Source organism: Carica papaya, chromosome 2 (genome assembly GCF_054855325.1).
Source record: "Carica papaya isolate Zhongbai chromosome 2, ASM5485532v1, whole genome shotgun sequence".
Lineage (NCBI taxonomy): Eukaryota > Viridiplantae > Streptophyta > Magnoliopsida > Brassicales > Caricaceae > Carica > Carica papaya.
Genome location: NC_142310.1, coordinates 3,641,402 through 3,666,095, shown reverse-complemented (window position 1 = coordinate 3,666,095; position 24,694 = coordinate 3,641,402). Strand labels below are relative to the sequence as shown.

General features: G+C 34.0%; 3 protein-coding genes across 5 annotated transcripts; 1 reads left to right on the top strand and 2 right to left on the bottom strand.

Annotated features, from left to right (window-relative positions):
* Positions 1–1,875: 1,875 nt before the first annotated feature.
* On the bottom strand, positions 1,876–14,393 carry ENGASE85A (Glycosyl hydrolase family 85). Of its 2 annotated transcripts, XM_088212775.1 has the most exons (12): positions 13,782–14,393; positions 13,119–13,256; positions 12,714–12,823; positions 12,459–12,570; positions 12,279–12,386; positions 11,588–11,700; positions 10,618–10,699; positions 10,428–10,508; positions 10,170–10,225; positions 4,630–4,762; positions 3,671–4,388; positions 1,876–2,360 (listed from the first exon to the last, which is right to left on the bottom strand). In XM_088212775.1, the coding sequence occupies exons 1-12, from the start codon at positions 14,148–14,150 to the stop codon at positions 2,299–2,301; spliced, it is 2,082 nt and encodes a 693-aa protein (XP_088068901.1). In that variant the 5' UTR covers positions 14,151–14,393; the 3' UTR covers positions 1,876–2,298. The 2 variants fall into 2 exon arrangements, with proteins under 2 accessions (XP_088068901.1, XP_088068902.1); XM_088212776.1 differs by lacking the exon at positions 1,876–2,360 and having other exon boundaries at positions 3,466–4,388.
* Positions 14,394–15,801: 1,408 nt separating this feature from the next.
* Positions 15,802–20,595, bottom strand: LOC110819152 (P-loop containing nucleoside triphosphate hydrolases superfamily protein). Of its 2 annotated transcripts, XM_022048238.2 has the most exons (11): positions 19,983–20,594; positions 19,389–19,625; positions 18,456–18,716; positions 18,269–18,348; positions 18,083–18,188; positions 17,868–17,981; positions 17,601–17,699; positions 17,380–17,469; positions 17,162–17,268; positions 16,927–17,070; positions 15,802–16,604 (listed from the first exon to the last, which is right to left on the bottom strand). In XM_022048238.2, the coding sequence occupies exons 1-11, from the start codon at positions 20,247–20,249 to the stop codon at positions 16,337–16,339; spliced, it is 1,773 nt and encodes a 590-aa protein (XP_021903930.1). In that variant the 5' UTR covers positions 20,250–20,594; the 3' UTR covers positions 15,802–16,336. The 2 variants fall into 2 exon arrangements, with proteins under 2 accessions (XP_021903930.1, XP_088068903.1); XM_088212777.1 differs by lacking the exon at positions 17,601–17,699 and having other exon boundaries at positions 19,983–20,595.
* A 1,066-nt stretch (positions 20,596–21,661) lies between these two features.
* On the top strand, positions 21,662–23,742 carry LOC110819399 (RNA-binding KH domain-containing protein). Its single transcript, XM_022048570.2, has 2 exons — positions 21,662–21,801; positions 22,883–23,742. The coding sequence occupies exon 2, from the start codon at positions 22,902–22,904 to the stop codon at positions 23,547–23,549; it is 648 nt and encodes a 215-aa protein (XP_021904262.1). The 5' UTR covers positions 21,662–21,801; positions 22,883–22,901; the 3' UTR covers positions 23,550–23,742.
* Positions 23,743–24,694: the final 952 nt, after the last annotated feature.

The following is a 24,694-nucleotide window of genomic DNA, read 5'->3' as shown; positions in this document are numbered from 1 at the left end:
CTTTAGATCAAATATCATCTTCTTCCAGATGAGTCGGTTCACGTGGAGGGCTGTGCATGAGAAGTGCAAAATTATGATACATGTGTGTGTGTGTGTGCGCACATATATATATATATAATAATGATATAATTTATTTGGTAAAAGTTTATTTTTTTAAAAAAAATTAAATTTAAAATATTTTCAGACAGTTTTTGTGAATTCAAACTCAGATAATTAAAATTAAAAAAATATGTCTTTTTACAAACTAGACTAACAATTATTAAATAAATTTTACTATTTAGTTGTATTTATATTTGACCTTTTTATTAACTATTAAACTTTATAAAGAAAAAGGTTAAATTATTACTTAATCCATCGCTCCCTTCAATTACATGTAGAATGAAAATCATATTTTAAAATAAATTTTTAAAAAGAAAAAATTAAAAATAAAATAAAATAAGGTCATAAAGAATCTTTAATTAAATAAATTCCCAAGTCAAACATGAAACTTTTCTTTGCATCCTATCAAATTCAGCCTTTTGTATAGGCTACTCTTGTGCCTTTATAATAATCATAATTATAATTTTCTAATTGCAAATTAATAGTGTAGGTAGCTGGCTAGTTTGATTAATTAGTAAAATTAATTTGTATTATTAATTATTAATGGAATTTCCACTAAGATAATGCTTGATATTTTTTAACAAACTTTTCAAATCAATTACTTTTGCTGCCTTGTCTTCTTCAATACATGCTATGTTTTAAATTTACAGTAACTTCTACTGTAAAGTTAAAAATAATTTTAAATGATTGTAAAGCTTCTAACATATCTTGTATGATGATGGGTCAAATTTTGGATCAAAATCCAAGTAAATTATGAACTTAATTAAAGTTTATTTGTTAAAAAAAATATTTAATAAGAAAGGGGTATAACATCCTATAAACAAAAAGATTTTATTACAAAGACCCACATAAATTCTCTATAAAGGAAATTTGTGATACTAACATAATTACAACAACAAAAAATCTATGAATAGATCGAAGATCTATAAATAAATTATCGATATTTAAAATTCTACATATAACAGTAATAATCTAACTCAAATTTGAACAGATAAATTTTATGAGTTAATTACAAGTTTATTGAATTCCTACTAAAGACTAGTCATGGATTTGTGAACTTAATTTATTAGAATTTCAATATAGAAAATGACTGAATTTGGCCAAGTACATGAAACTTTCATAGTGGGATTAGAGAGTATTAGGTGATATATAATCGAGTTTTAAGTAAAAAATAAAAATTGAATAACCATAAATAAACAAAACAATATATATTATTATAATTAAAGTAATGTAAAAAGTCATATAACAAGACAAAGGTATATATCTCTCTCTCTCTCTATATATATATATATATGTATGTATATATGGTTATAAAGTTTGAATGGGTTCTTTTGGAGACAAGAAAGGGATAGTGGGATCAAGGATGTTTTCTCGTTTGAGGGCTCGAGGAGGACATGAATACTTCCAAACAAAGGTTTAGAGTTCAAATATCATTCCCTCATTTTAATGGTTCTTCTTCAAGTTTCTTTTTCCTTCGATCTAATTGTCCAAAGTGAAATGGGTAATGGATTTTTCTAGGTTTGTCACTTTGCTTCCATGCCAAAAAATGACCACTTGATTTGTGCGAGTTTTATGGTAAAAGATAACTAAAAAATCACTCTATAGTGAATATATATAATCGAATTTATGGACCCTCTTTCCTTAATACTACATTAGCTTTATTCGATTTCTGATTATGGTATTAATCTTAGCATGCATAAATAATAGAAGTACTACTCTTATTGTTAAAAGTACTAATAACTTCGTGTTGGGTATTAACGTCAAGAACATTATAAATACATAAACTTTATGAATTGCAAAAAAGATATTTAATTTTAATGAACTCATAGGATATTCTCTGGATAAATTCAAATACTTTAGCACAAAGTTCTTCATAATTTTGTTTTTTGGGCTGCAAAGAATTGTCCCAGAAAAACTTAAGCTCAAGTTGGATACAGATTGGCTTGAACCCCTAATAAAAATCAATGAGTCACCAATTATAATCATGAAATATATTTTGAGGATAGCATTCTGAGGAGGAACTAACTCTGGTGTAGACTGCAAAAATCACACTTTACCCTTCCCTCTTAACTTCATTTTGACTGCTCCTCTACTACTATGCTAAATCTTACCTTCTAGGAACTAAATGTCAGTAAAATCAAAAGATGTCAAAGAAAAACATGGAAGCTCCTGAAAAGAAACTTCCCGAGGTGCGCACAATTAGTTTGAATTGTTAAACCTGAAAATATTTGCGTCATTTCTGATATGTCTGCATAGTTCATCTGCAAGGTAGACATAAAATATTTTAAAAGACATCATACACATTTGGTTAGAATTTTTGAACAAAACTTTTCTCATTTTTCACATGTCTGCAAATGGGTGCTTGAATCATTCTATTTTCTAATTGTGGTGCCCACAGGCCTGCAAATAATTCCAAGAGAAGTCTATTTGCATTTCACAACCTCATGATTCAATAGTGCAAGATCAGATTATACAATCCATAGCTTTAACATTAATACTATTCTACTCAGAAAATGGGGACAGTTCAATGTATGCAATTTCAGATGTCTTCTAATAACAACAAAAAACTTAGACAAATATGGTATAGGAGATATCAGACATGCATAGAAGGAAATATATGATATTATGCTCATGCGATTTATCATGGTAAGATATGCATAGAAGGAAAGAGCCATCAACTGCACAGACTTGAATAATGAAGTTCGAGAGTATTAGTGTCAAAGGGAATAACTAGTACAGAAACATACTAGGCTTCGACTTAAGTAACTTCAAGAAACTCCTGCAACCTTGTTAGCTTTTCTCCTGTTTATAAAGCCTTGTTCTGCAAGTTTCTCAGCATAAATATTATATTTTGAGAACAAAGAATCATTTCCATCCTTCTATTTTTATTTAACACTTCGCAGCTAATTTGGGTTCAATTCTTGTTTAACTTCTATCCGATCTTTTACTTGACTGCTATAATATCCTTGTCTATAGAATTGAATTGTAACTTTTTATATTTGAATCTATCCTCTTTTTACCTTGAATCTACCTGACTAAGTAGGAATTATTTTCCTCAAAAGTTCAGATTGTAATATGGTCAAGTGAAATAAAACACTCTGTCTACAGCAACTGGATTCTAATCCACAGGTTTGACAGGCTTAGGACTGTAATATACTGCACGGATTTCTGACAATGTGAATACATTGTCTAGGCATGCAGCACAAAGTGGTAATTCCTGTTCTGTAACTTATAAACGGAGAAGCTTTACATGGACCATACTAAAAATGTTGATAATATTCTCAGAGAAATTGGGCATTTTCAGATAACTAATTGTGACAACATATAACTTGAAAGATATGCAGTAGGGAAAACATCATCAGCATATCCAAGATAAATGCATAATAAACTACTATTTATTTCCATTTTTTCAGATTGAACTGCAGAAGATAGAAGGAGCTGCTACTGCTCAATACAAAGCACATCTGCTTGTTTATTTCCATTGTAACATGATACAACTATAGTCAGACGAAAAGCAGAAATTCTCATCGAAGAATTCATAAGAAATCTGAAGGCAGTTCACATCACTGACCTTCGACTTCAAGTTGAAGAGATGGAGAATCATCTAGCTTCTGATAAGAACCGTCAACAGTACAGGCTTGGATAAAGAATTTAAGACTGTTAGTACCAGTAGGAATTTTCAGGTCAGAAACATAATACGCTTCCACTTGTGAGACTCCGAGATACTCCTGCCTCCTTGTCAGCTTTTCTCCTTGTTTTCTAGAGCTTCCCTGTGCTAGTTTCTCAACATAAATATTGTATTTTGAGAACAAAGAATCATTGCCAACTTTTAGCTTCCAAGTTAACTTAAAACTAATGATCCTTGAACCCTGAGGATCTGAAGACCATTTAAGATACTGATACTCAACAAGCCAAGAAGACGATGGAGGAAAATCTATTTCCCTGGAGTTCTGCTCCAAAGTTTTAATTTTAAGATTGCCAAGCACGGCAAAGTATCCTGCTGGATGGGAACTGGATTCTAATATGAACCTATGTAGGTCAGTCTTGGGCTTGTAGCACAGAGCATGGATTTCAGTTAGTGTGTATCCAATCATTGCAATGCTACTCTCTAGTACAACCCATCCTGCAGCCATATCTGGAGATTCAACTTGAAGTGGCACAATCACATCACTGAATTTTCCGGAGAACAGCTTCGTTTCCTTGTATGCCACAACTACCGACTTTCTTTCATTCATGCTAGAAGAGAACTGAAGAAGAAGACCCAGTTGAGAATTACCCTCCGACTTCACCTGCATTAGTTAAATAGTTCTTGGTTAAAAAGGATGAAGCCAGATACAATAAGGACAGGAATATGCAAGAAAAGTGTTGCTTATTAGTTTGGGTCTCTCTGTCACTCTGTGGATGTTATCCTATAACGTGCTAATCTTCTTAAAATTCGCAACTGGTATCCTCCATAGTTAAACTCTTATTAGTAATATTTTATGAAAGTAAAATGCTTTTAAAAACTTAAAACCATAAATAAGAACTTACAGAATAGGTTAAGTAAATGGGTGAGTCCCCCAACTTAAGCTCTCCCTTAAAAAGTCTTGTTGTGAAATCGGCGTCTTCAAGAGTTCCTTTAAATGTGATATTTCCTCCTCCACTATAAGATGCCTCCTTCAAACTACGATCGTGAAGGCATAATGTGTTCTTTTACTATGATTAGATTATAATAACTAAAATAATACTTCTCCAAAGAAACAATGCGTTGTTCCAATCATGCTGAAGGAATGGATAGTATATTCTGTCTAATGTCATGAAGAAGATGAAAAATAAAGAACTTGAGAATAAGAAAAACTTCTTTTTTCTTCTCACTCTATTTTTTTTTATTTATCGATAATCAGCAACATTTTATAAATAAAGGAAGGAAAAAAAAGACAAAAGCTAACAAACTTTTCTAGTAGAAGGGAAAAAACAGCACAACCTGACAGTAACTATTTTGTTATATTGCCAGGTTGTAAGAGATAGAAAAAAGAAAAATACAAAAAAATAATTATACACTCCCCTTCAATTTAGGTTACATAAATATTTAGTAAAACTAGATTGGATATTAATTCGTTGAAAAGTTCTTTGGAAAGTGTTTTTATTAAAATATCTGCAGTTTGGTTATTAGTAGGAACGTGGAGTATTGTAATGGTCTGATCTTCAATCTTCTCCCTGATGAAGTGCATATCTATTTCCACGTGTTTAGTTCGATAATGATATACCGAATTTTTAGCTATGCTGATTGTTGCTTTATTATCGCACCATACTTTCATTGGAGTAGCAACCAAGAATTTCATTTCCATTATAACTCTTTTTAACCAAATTCTCTCACATATTACATGAGCAAGTGACTGAAATTCAGCTTCTGCGCTCCTTCGTGACACAACAGATTGTTTCTTACTCTGCCAAGTGAATAAATTTCCCCAAACGTAAGTATAGTACCCAGATGTAGATCTTCTTTCAGTTATAGAACCCGCCCAATCAGTATCTGTGTAGATTTCAGTATTCCTGTTAATTGTTTTTTGCAAAAATAATCCTTGTTCTGGAGTTTTCTTAAGGTATCTTAAAATCTTATATACCATATTCATATGAATATCAGTAGGTTGGTTCATGAATTGACTTGCAGTACTTACAGCAAAGTTGATGTCAGGTTTAGTATGAGCAAGATATATAAGTTTGCCCACAAGTCTCTGATATCTTTCTTTATCAACCGGCTTGCCCTTTTTAAATCCAACTTTTGTACTTGTTTCCATGAGAGTTTCTGCTGGTTTACACCCAAGCATCTCTGTTTCTTTTAGCAGGTCAAGAACATATTTCCTTTGTGACACAGATATCCCCTTTTTAGAACGAACAAATTCCATTCCCAGAAAATACCTAAGTGCTTCAAGATCTTTTATCTCAAATTTCGTGGCAAGAAAACTTTTGAATTTTTGAATTTCCTCTATGTTATCACCTGTTAAAATAATATCATCAACATAAACAATTATGATAGGTTTCTTACCAAAGGCACTGTTCTTGACAAACAAAGTATGATCAGACTGACATTGCTCATATCCCATATGTTTAACTGTTTTGGTAAATCTTTTAAATCAAACTCTCGGAGATTGTTTTAGACCATAGAGTGCCTTTTTGAGTTTGCATACCTTGTGAGTTTTATATGTGGTCTCAAGACCTGGAGGAACTTCCATATATACCTCTTCTTCTAAATCTCTATTGAGAAATGTATTCTTTACATCAAGTTGATAGAAAGGCCAATCAAAATTAGAGGCAAAAAAGAATAATATTCGGATAGTGTTGTGCTTAGCTACTGGGGCGAATGTCTCCTGATAATCTATCCCGTAGGACTGAGTGAAGCCTTTAACTACTAGACGAGCTTTGTATCGATTCACACTTCTATCAGGATTGTGTTTTACAGTAAATACCCATTTGCACCCAACTTTATGTTTTCCCGGTGGAAGTTCTATCAGTTTCCAAGTCTTGTTCTTTTCAAGAGTCCTAATCTCTTCTTGAATAGCACCTCTCCACATTGGTAATGTAAGGGCTTCATGAATGGTTTTAGATTCAGTGGGGCTACCATCAAGTTTGCTTATATATACATGATACTTTAAGGACAAATTGCCGAATGAAATAAAATCCTGTATAGAGTGTTTAGTACAAGATCGAGTTCCTTTCCGCAAAGCAATAGGTAACTCAGTATCATGATCAGTGGTGGTAACGGTATCAGAAATTGTGCCTGAAAACTCATTGTCTGATGTGTTCTTACTGCTTGGAACTGGAATAGACTCATGGCAATGTGTAGTTAATTCCGAATCTTTATTAACGGGAGTTTTGTGCTTCCTAATATAGATACGTAACTCTTTGTTGATAGTAGGAATAGGTTTAGTTTCAGACTCTTTGATATTTGATTTCAGAAAAATTTGATGAGGACTCGGGAATAGTGAGGGGAGAAAAAGTGAGAGGTGGTGTAGTGAGAGGTGGTGTACTTATATTCCATATTTGATATTCTTGATTAGGATTCTCCCCCTGAATATCAATAGTGGGATAAAAAGACTGGTTTTCAAATAAAATAACATTCATAGTGTTGTAGAAACAACGGGTCTTGGGACAAAAACATTTGTATCCTTTTTGACTTGGTGAGTATCCAATAAAAACACATTTAATGGCTCGTGGGTCAAGTTTAGCCCTGAGATGAGTATGAACATGAACATAGGCGGAACAATAAAAAACGTTATAGGTAAGGGTATGAAGAATATGAGATTGCGGAAAGACTCTGAGGAGGATATCATAGGGTGTTCGAAATGAGAGAGTTCGGGAGGGCATACGGTTTATCAAGTATGCAGCGATGAGAACAGCCTCTCCTCAAAGAAATTTTGGAATGTGGGCAGTGAACATGATTGATCGGACTACTTAAAAAATGTGTCTATTTTTCTCTTCAGTTATGCCATTTTGTTGTGAAGTATTGACACAAGAACTTTGATGGATAATGTCATGGCCAAAAAAATATTGGTTCAAAATGGTTTCAAAGTATTCACACCCATTATCTGACCTCACTATTTGGATGTTGGTGTGAAATTAATTTTGAATCATAATGTGAAATTTTTTAAAAATCTGCCCAACTTCATATTTTTCTTTCATGAGAAAAATTCAGTTAATTCTAGTATGATCATCAACAAAAGATACAAATCATTTTATTCCGCTAATATTAGTGACCCGATAGGGACCCCATACATCACTATGAATTAACAAAAAAGGTTTTGTGGGTTTGTAAACAGAATTGGGAAATGAATTTCGAATATATTTGCATAGCTGACATACTTCACATTGAAAAGAAGTTGGATTTTCATTTTGAAACAAACTAGGAAATATTTTTTTCAAGTACACGAAGTTAGGATGTCCTAAACGGTAATGCCATAATATGATAGGGCATTCTATATTTAAATTGTTTACAGATTTAGGATTAGTACATACTGCATGATGAGTTTGTCTATTAAGAAAAGAGTTATCAACTTGCAATACATAAAGACCCGAATCCATACTAGCATTGCCAACCGTCTTTCCCGAGTCCAAGTCTTGAAATTCACACGGTTTAGAATTATGTAGCCACACAATTCAAGTTTTGTGATAATTTACTTACTGACAGGAGATTGTAATCCAAATTTGGAACATATAGTACAGAGTACAAAATTAACTTGGGTGTCCGTACAATTATTCATGTTCCTTCGACCTGGGAGTTAGAGCCATCAGCAATTTTAATTGAGAATTTATTTCTACACTTACTATATTTCTTGAATAATGAGATATCCCCAGTATTATGATTAGAAGCACCTGATTCAATAATCCGTATTCCCCTTTTTGTGGAATAAATTGAGAAACCAGAAAAATTACCTTTGTGAGCTGTAGAAACATTACTGAGAACCATATTGGGTGAAAACAATTTTTGAAGGAGGCTGATTTGTTCAGGACTAAATAAGGGACTTTCGGTAGAAATTGCTGCAGTGGATCCCTCCTCTGTTGAGATAAAATTGCCCCGATGAATTTCCTCCATTTTCTACTTTCGTGTTTTCTTCTTCTCAGCCGATTCCTTCTCAGCTGGTTTCCCATGAAGTTTCCAGCATCTTCCACGAACGTGTCCTGACTTTTTACAGTATTCACACCATGGCCGTCCCTTTTGCTTAATCACCCGACTTGTGAGAACAGTACCAGTCTCGGGTGAAAGATATATGCTTTCAGCAGGGTAGGGTAGAGTTGCGAGTCACCCATCATCACTTTCTTCCTGCTTTCTTCGCGTCGCACCTCCGAGAACACCTCTCTAATGTTCGGGAGAAGTTTGGTTCCAAAAATGCGTCCTCTTACCTCGTCGAGATTTTTGGTCAGTCCGAAAACAAACTTGAAGATTCATCTCTGTTCCACGATACTTCAGAATCTCCTGACATCCTCTGGGTAGCTCCAAGTATGTTCCTCAAAAACATCAAGTTGCTGCATTTTCGAGTAAGAAAATTGTAATATTGAGTTACTGTTTTTTCTTCTTGCCACAGGTCATGAAGGTTTGCTTTAATTTCAAAGATGGCGGAAGTGTTGTCGCAAGTGGAGTAGAACTCACGAGCTACGACCCAGATATCGTGCGCAGTCTCATAAAAGAGGAAATTTTCGCCAATCTCAGTGGTCATTGAGTTCACCAACCAAGACATAACAAGATTGTTCTCAACTTTCCATATCCGAGCATTTGGATCGTTCGTGAGAGGAGGTGAGAGCTCTCCAGTGAGATATTCATCTCAGCATTTCTTTCGGATGAACATCAACACTGAGGACGACCACCGAAGATAGTTACTGTCATTTAGTCGATAGCCAGTAACGAAAGATGGAGCTTGATCAGCCAGAGCATGGCGGTCAGGCACCGGAAGGTGAGAGCCCAAAAGAACTTCGGGCGGAGAAGGGGTCTGTTCATCCATTGTCTATTGAATGCAAGAGGGATGCTGAAGAATTTGGATCAGGTTTGCTCTGATACCATGAAAAACTTGAGAATAAGAAAAACTTCTCTTTTCTTCTCACTCTATTTTTTTTTATTCATCGATAATCAACAACATTTTATAGATAAAGGAAGGAAGAAAAAGACAAAAGCTAACAAACTTCCCTAATAGAAGGGAAAAAACAGCACAACCTCGCAGTAATCATTTTGTTATATTGTCAAGTTGTAAGAGACAGAAAAAGGAAAAATACAGAAAAATAATTTTACAAAAAATATGCAATGGACCAAAAGAAACATCTGTTACTCGTGAATTTTTTAGTTGCTTATCTGAGTGAAAAGTTTGCTTATAAAAGAGATTCAATCATAAGATGGCCCTCCCTTTAACCCGCAGAGTACATAGAATAGATGTCAATCTAACATTTTATGACAAATCAAAACATTTAAAACACATTTAAAACTGCATATCATCAACTAATAACTTTTTTCCTTCCAACATAGTTTATGAAAAAAAATCATGATATGATGTATTGCATCCCTTATGTCATGAAAGATCACCTACTCAAAGACAATTTAAACTTACTTGACAAGGACTTGGATGGGATCTTGAGCAGGCTTGTCATTGAACTCAAGGAAAGGCTGCCATGATTAGAGAATTAGGAACAAACTTGAATAGGTTAAACATGGTCAGCACATTAAAAAACAATGGCATATTGGCTAATAACATAAATGGCTTACATTGCAGAGGAAGTTTAAGTCATGAGTACAGGTAGTACAAGACTGCTAAAATTCATTTTTATCGTTACATTCAGAATAAAGAGCAACTCTGTTCAGCACACACCTGCAAGCCTTGGCAAGAAATGTTATCCCAAGGCACATCTGACACTTGGCTTCCCTCTGAGGAAATATGAAAACCGTGACCCTGAATAGTATAAAAGGCAAGCAATAAGAATATCAAGATGCAGAATATGCTACATTGTAGCATCCTGTGTTGAATCAGAGGCAGGAATAAGAATTCAACATTACTACACCTGATCAAAATTTGAGTAGAATGGTAGCATTTTTGGATAAGTTTGTAGTGTTCCCCAAGATTTCTCGACAAGAGACCACCATCTTCAAAACCCAAACCAGTTCAAAGTTACGCTCGAGAAGCAGTTATATCTTTTCCAATAGAATAAAAACAACTTTGTTGTTTGCAGGTAGCAGCATCAATTCATTTTTTTTTGTTTTGGTTGTAACAGTATCAATTATTAGAATAAGCCTTCAGCAATAAATGGATAAGAGGCATATTGTCATAAGAAACTAGCAGTCAACCGACCAAATGATAGAAATAAAAATGGAAAAGATGAGTTCTGAAAATCTAGATAATAGATAAATTTCTCTATCGCAACAGCATAAACTGCAAAAGAGCAGTCAAGAGGTATCGAGACTCTGACAGACAATAAAATAGCATTAGCCTCTATGGAAATGCATATACCACTAGTAAAGGTTTTGTATCACTATGCTTGTCAATTTAAGATACAGACCGACCAAGGCCCTTCTAGTAACTATGAAAATTGATGATTTCCCTGACTTATGCCACGCAGAGATGGGATTGATCTGGTGCACATCTGGGCTACAGATCCCAGGTTACTGGAGGGGATCTCAGCCAAACTAATGCTAGTTTGTATTAGAATAATATAGATGTCCAGTATGTGACTAGAGAAAATCATAAAAACTTTTAGATGCAAATTTTACAACATCAAATAATTGTTCAATCGGCATAATTATCTTCTAGAGTTACAAAAACTGAAAAACACTAAGTGGCCAGCCATTTGAAAAACCAATATTTGCTGCTTTTTTAGATTACACAGAAAAGGAAACAAAATATATGAAAACTTCAAAGCTTGGAAGACTGATAAACAATTGTTTCTTGAAAGATTTTGTAAGAAAATTTCAATTGTATGAAGCTGTATAAAAAGAAAGGCAATGCTCAGTAAATAATCACAAATAAGTGCATACTTATTTTGAGCTGTCTGAAAATCAGGAGGTTGGTCGGTCTCATAGATCCATCCCGGAGCAAATAAAGCAGCTGATACATTATCCTTCTTCAATACATCAAGTGCAACATGTGTCTAATGAATAAACAGTCAGTAGTCAGCAACTAAGAAAATAGAAATCCCTATAATCTTTAGATTTCCTAGCTTAAGAATGAACTTTAACATAGAGGGAAAAGAAGAATGCATAAAACTTAAACACATTAATAAACATGACAATTTACTTGATGAAATCAAGTAACCACATATGATAACAACCATGCATTTCTTAACTCCTCATGAACATCCATAATATATCCAAGAAGAAAAAGTTAATGTTCTATAAAACTGCATTCATGACTGGACTCAGTAAAACCAATAGATCTTAAGCAGCCGCAACAGTCTAGCTTTGTGGCAGCAGCGCTCCTATGCTGGATGTGTACAACATGTGTGTGTGTATAAATAGTGTACAACAGTTTTGATTTTTCTTTCAACAGATAATCTTTATAGAATGAAACCATTGACAAATTTCAACAGGTAGCATCATCATTTCTTAAGAAAAATATTATACATACTATGAAATCTCCAAGCATGGACCAAAGAGATAGAAATTAAAGAAATGAATCAGAAATCTTATTATGGATTTATACATGCAAACATACTCATGAAACACATACGTTCCATTGTCCACCGCCATAACTGCCCCTTCCAAATATATCAATTCCCAAGTAAACATCAAACTTTCGATCTCCGGCAACATCTGCTGAAAGCTTTGGGTCATCTTCCTGCATGATGCAAACAAAATTCTGTGAGGAGAAAAAAAGATTTTCATGAGAAGATGAAGAACAAGGCATAACCTTCCATGTATAGTTTACAAATATGCCATCACAAGCATCAAAGAATAGTTTATTCTTTTCATTCAATTGATTTTGCCAGTTAAGCTCTCCTTTAATTGTAACGCTATCATACCTGCGTAAATCAATTTCATAGAAAAGTACTCAATCAAAATACATCTAAAATGTTTCCCAGTAGCATATAATTTTTTAGGATCAAGAATGACAAAGAAAAATGTTGAAAATTTGATGTTAAAGGTAAAAGTTCATAACACTTACCAGATCACCATAGATCCAGGCACTGAGGAATGCATGGTCTTGGTTAGATGACTGACAAATTCTTCCAAATTGGGGACTTGCTCTGCATCCAATTTATTCTCTAAATTGAGCTGTGAGTAAAAATGATGATGTCAATTCTAAAAGGATTTGTGATTGAACTTCAAAAATAGTTTGTAGAAACCATAATAATAATAACAATAACTGTTATAAATTTCTTTCCTTTCCCTCCTCTCCCTCTCACGAGAAAAAAAAAAGCATCAATTTATATATTAATTTACATAAAACCAAAAGCATGAAGGACACAGCATGTGGAGCCTACCTAGCTGAGGTTCAAGATAAATGCTGGGACAAAACCTATTGGAAATGCAAGAAACTAAAAATCCATGCAGATTCATATAAATATACCAGCCATCCATCAAATCCCAAAGCAACTGCAAGCTCAGCCAAGCGCTCGGCATACATTTGTGCAGACTCTTTACTTTCGAGTAAAGTATTGCAAATAATTGTTCCCTCCTCCCACTCTGTAATGAATGTCCCTAATACCTTCACTTGTTCATCAGCAAAAATGAGAACATATCAAACATAACCACGTACACATTCATTAGAATCTTTCAACACGTCCATTTCTGGCAAAAATATAGCACGAGTGAAAAACATTCCACAATTGAAGACTCTAGAAGTACCCTTTTAGCTCTACCTGAGCTTACACCACGCCACGTATTGACAGTGTTAAGGTTCATCATTTCAAGACTTCCAATCTCCAAGTAAAATGTTGGAAAAGCCAGAGTTACCACAATTAAACAAGTAATCAACTCATCTACATTACATTTCATAACCAGAAAACGAGAAAAAGTCATATAGCTATTTGACTACTCTGCTTCAAATGCCTAATGATCAATGTCCTTTTGAAAGAACTATTTAGAATCCACCGATTTTAAACTTCCATTGAAACAAAAGATTAAGTAATTCCAAACCAAGACTTCAAATCTCCACCTTGTAAAATTCGGTCAGTAAAATATTAGCAGCAAATCCAAGAATAATTTAACAAAAAAACATTTCAACAAACACCTTTACTCCATGCCTATGAGCAGTATTGGTCCAACAAGGAGGCGGCAAAGTAACCAGACTATGGGAGAAGTAGACGAAAACATCCATTAAATACCAATGCCAAAGCGCAAACCCACTTGCGTTTTGACCACCTTGAATCCACTTATCGTCCCCGTAACCCCCCTGCATATCGTGGCACACCAAAATCCTCGGCCTATCTGGCAAGAACTGGTTCATTTCAAGAGGAACGGAGGACTTGTTAAACGGGTAGTGAAATGAATCGAAATAAGATCGCGAGGCGAGCTCTTCGAGGGTTTTGATAGGGTAAGAGATGGGAACTGACGGCTCTAAAGGGTCGAAAGCGGGAGGATCGTCGGATGGAATTGACATTGTTTTCTTCACTGGGTATAAGCGAAAGCGAGCGAGGAGTTTATTTTAATCGAAATGGCTATGGAGCTGAGTAATGTAGAGGAGATAGCACGTACTTGATAATACGATGAGTAAAATGAAGTGGAGAAGAAGAGGAAGAAGAGAGCTTTAAGTAGAAGAAGAGAAGAAGTGACGATGAAGCTTTGGATGCAGAGAAGAGAGTCGTTGACCCATACTTACCGCGCCATGGACATGCAACTTCCATTGTATTTGGGTTTGAATATATATTTACATTTTATTATTAAATTATAATTATCTAATATATAAAAATTAGTATATGAATTATATTTCCATCTTAAAAAATTTGAAATAGATGTAGGAATAAAATTAAACAAATAAATTATATTTAAATATCATATAAAAATTCATAGAAATATTAGACAGAAAATGAAATTAGTTAATCATAAAACTAAACAAAATAAAATCAAAACAGATACAATCATTACATATTATATAATATATGCACATTCAACACATGATATTAGATATTTAAATAAAAAAATATGTTTTATATCTTATTTTTTAAAATAATATAATGATAATGAAAGTTGAATTTAAATAAAAACTTAAATTTAAATAATTAAGTTAGAGTAAACTTGGTGTCATCTATCTGTCAATCAAATAGTTTAACTAAATTCATTTATATATGCTACTCATTGAATAAATTTTGATACTTGTATTTTCATTTAAATATTATTATTTTATGTTTTAATCTAAAATATTATTTTTTTATAAAATAATGCTTTTAATAAAAAAAAAATTTAATTCATCTTCAGTTTTAAGTTTTTTTTTTATATATATTCATCTTTTATCTGTTAAAATTAAAAATGAAAGTAAATTATTTTTTAACATTAAACTTATCTGTTAACATATGATTTCTTAATAAAATTAAAACAATCGTTGTTTATAAGAATATTTCGAATTCACTAACAATAACCTTAAAAACATCATCAATAATTCGAATAATAAAATTTATTATACGAACGACTCGCTGGTAAAACAAGCTACTAACGTAACATAGCCCAGTTTGACTTCTATAAGAACTTGAATCAACAAATTCATATATGACAACAACTTTACAATAACTTTCACTTAGTAATTCAAGCATAAATCTCTCGACCTCCAAAACGAACCACAATGTCTGGTTGAAAACGATGTCAAAAATATTATTATTGCACTAGAAAGGAATTGTATGGATAATGAATAGCATTTCAACGAGAGATATGATGATGGTGTTTTGAGCGATTGATATGTGTTTAGGGTTTGTGGGGTTGGAGCAAAGAGCAAGCATGATTGGATGAGAGTAGATCCAAATAGAAGAGTGATTCTATATTAAGCCAATATTTAAGTTTCTAACTTTTATTGGTACTTGTGATTCTTATAAATTTTACCACTACGGCAAATTATTTAGTACATTATCGCAAATTAATCTGAAGAAAGTAGATTAAAATTTAATTATATAAAATAAAAATAAATGCACAAAAAAATCATTAAATTGATATCCTAATTTCAAATTAATTCTAAGATTTAACAAACAAAAATACAAATTCTTGTAAGATTTATAATTATAAAATTAAAGATATAAATAATTTAATTCATTAAGCATGAAATATTGAACTAATAATTAATTATTTATCATTTAATCAAATATTCGATAATTCTTTTGGAACTAATCACCTAAATAACTCCTAACATTAAAAACCAAAAACCCATTACCCAAAATATAATAAAAAAAGAAGGGTGTCAAATTTCTATCTTGCACTACCTCTTTAACTATGAAAGATTTAACCTAACTCTAGGCACCTATTTTGGCAACAGTAACTACAAAGCTTTTCTTCTTAACCAAACAAAAATTTCCCATGTAAATAAATCAGCATAATAAACTACTATCAATGAGAAGTAACTGTGACTTGCTTTTCTGGTGCCCCTGTCTCAAAGCAGAAGCTAAAATTGAGCTGAGTGCCACTTTCCTTTCACCAGCAAAGGTCATCAACCAAATTAGCTAAAGCTAGATTCCTTGACACCCGGTTCTCAACATCCATAAGCCCAAAGGATGTGATAAGTTTCCAGAAAATAGGTTACTAATTCAATTCTTGCCTTCAGAATCTAATAACAGCTGGTAATACGCAACCTCTAAATCTTGCAAGTCAAAGTAACTCTTCGATTCCTGTTAATTTTGCATATTCACTCTCATCAATGGCTCCCTTTTTCAGCTTTTTAAGCAGCCGGTATTCTCGGGTCAGTTCCTCTTCGTCTTCTATTGTTTGTGCAGCACGTCTCTGTTTTGCTGTTTTCTTCTTCATGATAGTAGGAGTTTGTTTTGAAGTTTTGCTGACCTTCTGGGAATTTTTTTCTTCTTCTTTTTCTTTTTTTGCTTGTAAATTCTTCTTCCTTTGCTTCTCACGGGATTTATCCCTAAATCATGACAATTTTTAGCAAGCAGCACAGACTAATATATTGGAAGATAGCAAAATATAATTTCATTATCTTCCACAACCATCATATCATCTAACATGTAAAAAAGATGAAATTTCTTCAGGGCGACCAAGATGATCTTGAAGCTATAGAAGAAAGGAAGTGATTTTGGTTCAAGGAAACAAAATATAAATTGTTATAGGTGAACGCATCTATGGATCTTTTCTTTTCCCACATAAAGAAAAAAAAAATAGAGAGAGGCTTCCATTTCCTAGATTCTATCTACTTTATATAGCATGTTAAGCTCTTAATGAATTCTTACTTATACTTGATGTCTGCCAAATTTATGTCCTCAACTGGAGTGAAACCCTCAGTAGAAAGTGAGTGATTCCTTACTTCAGGCATCGATGGAAGCTGTAAAAGACCATATCCCATGGCTAACTTTCCAATTTCGAGTTCTTTCCACCTGTAAGATGATAGGTGAAAAAGAAAATCACTTCAAACATCAACGCAGAGAAGATCAAACAGTTCTTAGTTAAGATCAAGTGCGGTCAGACCTGAAAATGTAAGAGCAGTGATGTTCTTTATATGCACGGATGTAGGATACAAATGCTCTCAGTCCCTTTTCCATGACATCACGGTCCTTCCTTGCACCAGATCGAATCTGGAGAAGTTATGATTTTAAATCAATAGCAAAGAGAAAGGGTTAAACAAACTGTAGGGCCCAAGAAAAGATAAAGAAAAGAAGAAACCATGTGTACAGAGGAGAGCTCACATGAGAGACAACATCCACAGCATCATCTGTGCATTTTCTTTCTTGAAGATGAACCCTTCTTATGTGCAGGAATTCCACATAAGCTTCCTCCTAGATGGTATGAAAGAAAGCATATTCTCATAATTGAAAATTTATATGAAGTGAGACCTTAACAATGAAGATAGAAAGAGGTGCGGGACTTAATCAAACAAGCAATTAGTTACTATAGACAAAAATTGCACCTTTGGCAATAGAAAAATAATGGCATTTCCTTCTCTACCTAACCTAGCTGTTCGTCCAACTCTGTGAATGAAAACATTTGGATCTTGAGGAGGATCATACTATAAAAGCAACAAAGAAAGGAACCATCAGCACTGGCTGTTGAGATTAAAAAGTGAAAAACAGAAGCAACTCAAAACAGTTATTTACTGATAGAACTTTTTTATTCGCTTTCACTGATAGAATCAGAATAACCACGGGATTTACATTCCCCACAGTTGCTAAGCTACCTGCACTATACAGTCAACTCCTGGAATGTCAAGTCCACGTGCTGCAACATCAGTACATAGAAGGATGCCACTTGAAAGTGGAGCGAATGAAGCTAGTGCTTTCTCTCTTGCTTTCTGTTGTAATAAAAGAACATAACTATTGAAAATCCACATGGATAAGTCTGCAAACACTGCCTTCAGATAATTGAAAAGTATGCTAATCTTCAGCCGCTTACCTGCTTCATTTTCCCATGAAGAGGAATCAAGGAGAAACCCCTCAAGATAGTAAGTTGTGGAAGAACAACTCCCCAGTAATCAACACAGGCACATGTCATGAAGTATCTGCAAAAGTGAGAAGTATCTTTACATAAAGAATATTTACATAAAGAGTATAGTTTGAGATACACATGTGCATAACTTACACTATAACTTTTTTAGATTTGTTCTTGATAAGGAGATCAACAAGTTGAGATGGTTTATTATCTGCTTCACATTCTAAATACTGCAGATCCAAACAAAGAAATGAACTTGCAAACAAATTAGAATTATAGAGGAAATCATGTGTATTCATATATACTAAAATATATTCAAGCATCACAAACAGTATACCTCAAGATGAAGGCCTGAAGGTGTTTTAGAAGAAGCTAATTGTTGCGCTGATTCTGAATCATGCATTGTTTTTGTTTCAGCTCGAACTTCAACCCTTACAGGGTTTCTAAGTCCTGCTTTTGATAACTCTTCAACAGCCTCAGTTTGTGTAGCTGAAAACAGACCAGTCCTACGAAGCTTTGGTAAGCGAGATAAAATGTAATTTATCTGCTTCTGGAATCCCATATCTAAGAGCCTATCAGCCTCATCTAAAATCAAAATCTGCATTAACAAATGAAAATCCTAATGACAATTGTAACCAAGCAAAACATCAAACACAGTGCACATTCCATTCATTCTCCCAAGTCCAAAAGGCAAAAGGTTCCTCATAACTTCCCTGAATTAAGTAATCATGTTTTATACTAAATAACACCACCACAGACAAGATATGCCTTCATCAAGAGATTAATAACCTTTGAAGTTGGATTCATACCAATATCTTGCCATAGGAACCAAAGTTTTGCAGCTGGCGTCAAATCATTATACCATTAAAACTGATACTCATACAGTATCAAATAATTAAAAACTATTTCAAAAAAAAGTATCAAATAATTAAAAATTGATACTCATAGAGTATCAGATCATTAAGAACTGATAATCTTGTTGGTGAGATGATAATCCCCGTAACCTGGTAAAGTAATCTAAGTTTTCAACTAGATAACATCAGATCATTATAACATGAAAAACTTATATTTTTCAAGTATCAAACTTTACTTGTAAAAATCGACTCAAACACCACTCAGATTAGAAAAACTGTCAATTCATATCATGAACCAAGAACTGAGATTTGCAGTCAACACAACAACCATGCATTGTCTTTAAGCTAACAACCATTCATTCATTAGGAAAAATTCAAATGCACCAAACAAAAATAACCAGGATTCCATAAACTACCTCGAAACTCCGAAAATCCAAGATACCCATTCTCTCCATTATATCATATAATCTGCCAGGAGTGCCTATCAACAAATTAGCTCCTTCCGCCTCTATCTTCTTCATGTCTGTCTTCACATCTCCACCTCCAACAAGCAGCACACCCTTCACATTTGCCAGCGGCGCTACAAATGGCTGGGCCACGTTGAATATTTGCGAGGATAGCTCCCTTGTTGGTGAGATGATAATCCCCATAACCTGGTAAAGTAATCTAAGTTTTCAACTAGATAATCTAGCAAAATAAACATGACGATCCTCGTGAAACTTAATAAAGAAAAAAGCAGATGGCTCTAGTGATATAGTTACGCGTAATTAACTACGATAAATCTCAAATCAAACTGAAACAACATAGAAAAAAATATATGGCTTTAACGATACAGTCAAGAGTAATTAACTACGATCAAATCACAAATCAAACTGAAATATTCTCGCTAGAGCTTGAAATCAATCAATTAAACATAGTCTATGCTTAATTACCTACTTGCTTGAGCTAATATAATTAAGAGGCTCCCACTTTTTCACAGTAGCGAGAGAAAGTAGGAGAAAAATGAGGACCTGGTGAGGCTTTGGAGGGTAAGAGGAGGATCGACGCAGGACTTCTACCAAGGGGACAACGAAGGCTAGGGTTTTCCCGGAGCCGGTGGCGGCATCGACGGCTACGTCCTTGAAGCTGCATAGCAAGGGGATCGTAGCAGCTTGAACCGGCGTGCAGAACTGAAACCCTTCTGCGCTCAGTGCTTCCAGTACCGGTTCGGAGAGCGGCGGCTTGAGGTCGGAGAAGCGCGTCTCGGTTAACGCCTTATTGGGATACGACGATTCCATGAGCTTCCCTGGCGGCCTTTTCTCTGACAAATTTCACACTTTTGTACCCCAATTGTTAAGTTTGAAAATACTAAAACGACCCCATTTGAGGCTTTAGCTAAACAGCGTTGTTTCTCTCCAGCCTCTTTGGTGCCTTTAAAGAAACAGGTCTTAAACTGAAACCATATCGTTTCCCTCAAATAAACATGTCTCTTCCATTGTATTTTCTCTCACTCTTTTAAGCTGCAGCTGGAAAGTCGAAAAGAGAGGAAGTTGCTTGTATCAGGCGACTTCTTCGTAAATTCACTGTTTCGGTTTCTGGTTGATGGTTTTATCAATTAGGTCTTGAAATACATCTTTAAACTTCGATGAAACATAGATTTTTATGTTATTGGTTGCGTTTTTTTTTTCCTTTGTTTTTCTTTTTGCCTAAATTGTTATGGAGGGCATGTGATAAAGTAATATTATTTCAATAAGTTGTTTCATAATAATAATGATTCTTCAGTTTGTTGCTAAAATTTGTCTTAAGAACAACTTAAACTTGGTGAGGAGGAGCTTGCAATTAATATAAAAAGTAAGAACTAGTTCTACTTACCTTGCCACTAAGATTACTACAATATGACTTCTAATAGATTATTTACCTGATATCATACTTAGTAACTTCTTCTAACAGCGTATTTTTACGATATGCAAAAAAATTTATTTGAATAGGCTTATGAAATAATAATTTACTCTCTCATTCTTTTTAAATTAGATTTTCTCAACATATTTTGTTATGATAGAAAGTCACAGTTTCATTTTGAATAGTAATTTTTTATTTTTCATTAAATATATACTATAAAGTGTTTCTAATAATCTTTTGTAATATTTCAAAATTTACCACCTCATGAAATCAGTATTCTAATTTTATTTAATAAATTTTTGAGTTCGTAACGAGTTCAACAAAAGAAAAAGTGTCAAAAGAGATTCTTGATATTTTTTTTTATTCTAAAATTTATCTTTTAAATATTTGTACATAAATTATAATATTTAATATTAAAATTTAGAAGATGGATTAAGTTTTTGTTCTTAACGATAAAGAATGTGTAATTTAAATATAGACTCTCGTTTATTGAGAATGAATTAGTTAATCTTGTGTGTTCGTCTTTTATCTTCAATGGGTAGTATCTATTAGGATGAGTTTTCATGATATTCTAACTTTACATAATTAAATGAGAATAAAATGTACATAGAACAAATAAATTGGAAATTGAATTAAAAAAGTCAAATTCTATATTTGTGTAATGTATATCAAATGTAACATCCATGTCAGATAAGCAAAACCTAGCCCAGACGGCGTTTTGAAGCACTCTAAACGACGTCGTTTTGAGAAGCTCAAAACGGCGCCGTTTGATTGGAAAAAAAAGCAAAAAAAGGGTTTAAAAACAGAAGCTGCGATTTGGAAGAGGAAGAGGAAGAGGAAGAAGGGGAGAAAGAAGGGATTCGGCGCGTCAAGGAAGAGGAGAAGAGGACTGGGCGCGAGGGGGGAGAAGTGTGTGGCCGTTCCCGTTCGCGTGATCGACTTCTGACTCCGGTAAGGATACCCGAACCTCCCTCGTAATCGTTTGATCGAAGTTTGGGCTTTAAATCGTCTAGTTAGATTGCGATTTTTGGTTAAATTCCATGTGAGATGCCGAGGGTGATGCTAAAAATCGGTTTTGTGCATTTTTGTTGTCCGATTGATTTTTGTATGTTTGTTTTTATTATCTGATATCCTGTGTGCTGTGATGAGTTGATAGACAGTTGCGGGTTGGTGTGCGGAAAGGCCTTTCATGGCTGTTTGTGTGAATGGGGTGCGTGCATGTGTCGGTATGTGTGTGTACGTATTTCCGTAATCATGTGTTCAGGATGTGTGAGTGGGTGTATATATCAACTGTAAATATGCGCATCAGTATATACAAGTCCGAATAATTGCAGAGATCTGTAGACAGAATAGTTTAATTTCGTTAGTACTCCTACTAAATTCTAGTAATAGAAGCTTATGTACATTGCCTCATGTATTGGTTCTCGATTACAGTTTACATGTACCAGGGATATGTAATGTAATGCTCTATTATGTTGTTGCGCACTAGGTCCCTGTACATGTGATAGTGTCAATTCTCGTCAGAGAAGTGGGGTCGTTACAAACAACTAAAATCTAGGAAGTGAACGAGAATATAAGTGCTGGGAACCAGATGTTATAGTTTTATCTTTTGAGGATTGGTTTTATTGTAGTTTATACTTCAATTTTTTTTAGTTTTTTTCTTCTAATTTTTTTAAAAATTTGTTCTTACTGTACGATGGATATGTTTTGTGTTGAACTTTTTAAAACAAATTACTTTAGGGACATGGACAAAATACTGAGTTCCGTATGGTTATGAAAAGTTCACAGGTGCATGATTGCAATAAGACCACGCTCCGTTGGTGCAAATCTACTTTGTCCAAATTTTTGTTCATATGAAATCATTTGATTGTACTATCCTGTTTAATTTTCTGTTGTATTGCTGATAGATGTTTTCAGAGATGGTAGATTCCGTTAATATGAGTTTTTACTGCTATGAAAATTCTGCTGCTTGTCGGCAATCTAGATTTCTGTGAATAATGGTCTTTAGATTTTTATTTTCTTTTCATTGCAGAGCTGCAAGCTACTGCAAAATGGAGGTTCAAATGCTTGCATCTGATACCAAAACTGAGAATGGATCTTGGCCGCCAAAGCCAACATTTGAGCCTTTGAAGGCTCATGAAATGTCTGATGGTCGAGTTCAATTTAGGAAGGTGCCTGTTCCACCTCATCGTTATTCACCTCTCAAGAAGGCATGGATGGATATCTATACCCCAGTATATGAGCAGATGAAGGTTGACATCCGTATGAATCTCAAGGCTCGGAAGGTTGAACTGAAGACTAGATCTGACACACCAGATGTAAGTAACCTTCAGAAGTGTGCAGATTTCGTGCATGCCTTTATGTTAGGGTTTGATGTTATTGATGCAATTGCTCTCTTGCGGTTGGATGAGCTATATGTGGAATCTTTTGAGATCAAGGATGTTAAAACGCTTAGAGGCGAGCATTTATCTCGTGCCATTGGGAGATTGTCAGGTAAAGGAGGTAAAACAAAGTTTGCTATAGAAAATGCTACAAAGACAAGGATTGTGATTGCAGACACCAAGATTCACATATTAGGATCTTTTGCCAATATAAAAATTGCTAGGGATTCGCTTTGCAGCCTCATTTTAGGGTCCCCTGCTGGTAAGGTATATTCTAAGCTTAGAGCAGTTACTGCTAGACTAGCAGAAAGGTTTTGAGGATTCTTTTTTTTTTTTTTGTACTCGACTAATGGCTTTTGTTAGTTAAAATATGCCTTGAGTGCGAAAATGTCGCCTGATGGCTAGTTTTTCTTCTGTTAGCCGTCTAAAACTACCATCACAAAGATATCATTGTATGCATTTTGCTACCTTATTTACAATCAGTAATTCAGTAGATTGGTTTTCTTGTGTATTCATATTTGTATCATGTGTGCCTGTTAATTTTAAGTAAGAACTGCTGCTTATGCTTAAACTTCTATTTTCATACGAACTTCTGTAGAAGCACCTACGATGTTGAATTTTAGTGGTCTAGTAATCATGCTGAGTAACCAGACCTCCAAAAAACATGTAAATAGCCCCCGATCTGGTTTATATATATTCATGTACTTTACATGTGTAACCAGACCTTGACCAGTGAAGGTCATAGTAAGTTTGTTCTATGGCCAGTCATCCTATATTATCTTTGGAGGTTTATCTGCATTAATGCCCACTATGCCCCATGTATGTGCCAATTTGTGATGCTCAACTTCCAAATAGAGGGTATTTACCAAGCTAAACTTCTGAGTGTAATGGTGGGTAGGTTCCATTGTTATTCTGTACCAGGGTTATTCGCAAATATGTATTGTTTAAATCTCGGGTTTGGGACATTACACAGTTTGGGATATAAATCAGTCTCGTTGCAGACTCAATGCTTAGAACTATACGATTCTGTATTATGGGGCTCAATTTGTAACCGTTTGTCGATGATACTCGATGATACTGTTTGTCGAAACATGATTTGAAAACAAAAATAATTTACTATTCTTTTTAGTCCCTCGGAAACCAAATATAAATATAATAATTCTATTTTATTGTGTTGTGCCATTACTCTTTCACTGTTAAATATATTCTTAACATTAATTGTACATAAAATTGTGAAAAAAATGTCAAATTTAAAACTCAATCACGATTATTACAATGATAAAAAAAAAAGGTGTTAAAAGTAAAAGTATTTCGTTAAATGATTATAACTCGATTCGGGTTCATGTATCTAAATTTAAATATAAGAAATGTTTATGATGTAATGATATTAAAATTAAATAGCATTGGGAACTATACAATTTTTAATATGTTAAAATTGATAGAAATCGTATAGGAATGTAGAA

What these genes read in the sequence shown, in the direction of transcription:
- ENGASE85A (XM_088212775.1), bottom strand. Translation starts at nt 14,150, where the DNA reads ATGTCAATTCCATCCGACGATCCTCCCGCTTTCGACCCTTTAGAGCCG. An exon ending in TTTCAGACAGCTCAAAATAA is followed by an intron (nt 10,700 to 11,587) that starts GTATGCACTTAT and finishes TGGGTTTTGAAG; the next exon opens with ATGGTGGTCTCTTGTCGAGA. An exon ending in CCATTTACTTAACCTATTCT is followed by an intron (nt 4,389 to 4,629) that starts GTAAGTTCTTAT and finishes TAACTAATGCAG; the next exon opens with GTGAAGTCGGAGGGTAATTC.
- LOC110819152 (XM_022048238.2), bottom strand. Translation starts at nt 20,249, where the DNA reads ATGGAATCGTCGTATCCCAATAAGGCGTTAACCGAGACGCGCTTCTCC. An exon ending in AAATCTAAAAAAGTTATAGT is followed by an intron (nt 18,189 to 18,268) that starts GTAAGTTATGCA and finishes TCACTTTTGCAG; the next exon opens with ATACTTCATGACATGTGCCT. An exon ending in TTATTTTTCTATTGCCAAAG is followed by an intron (nt 17,470 to 17,600) that starts GTGCAATTTTTG and finishes CATACCATCTAG; the next exon opens with GAGGAAGCTTATGTGGAATT.
- LOC110819399 (XM_022048570.2), top strand. Translation starts at nt 22,902, where the DNA reads ATGGAGGTTCAAATGCTTGCATCTGATACCAAAACTGAGAATGGATCT.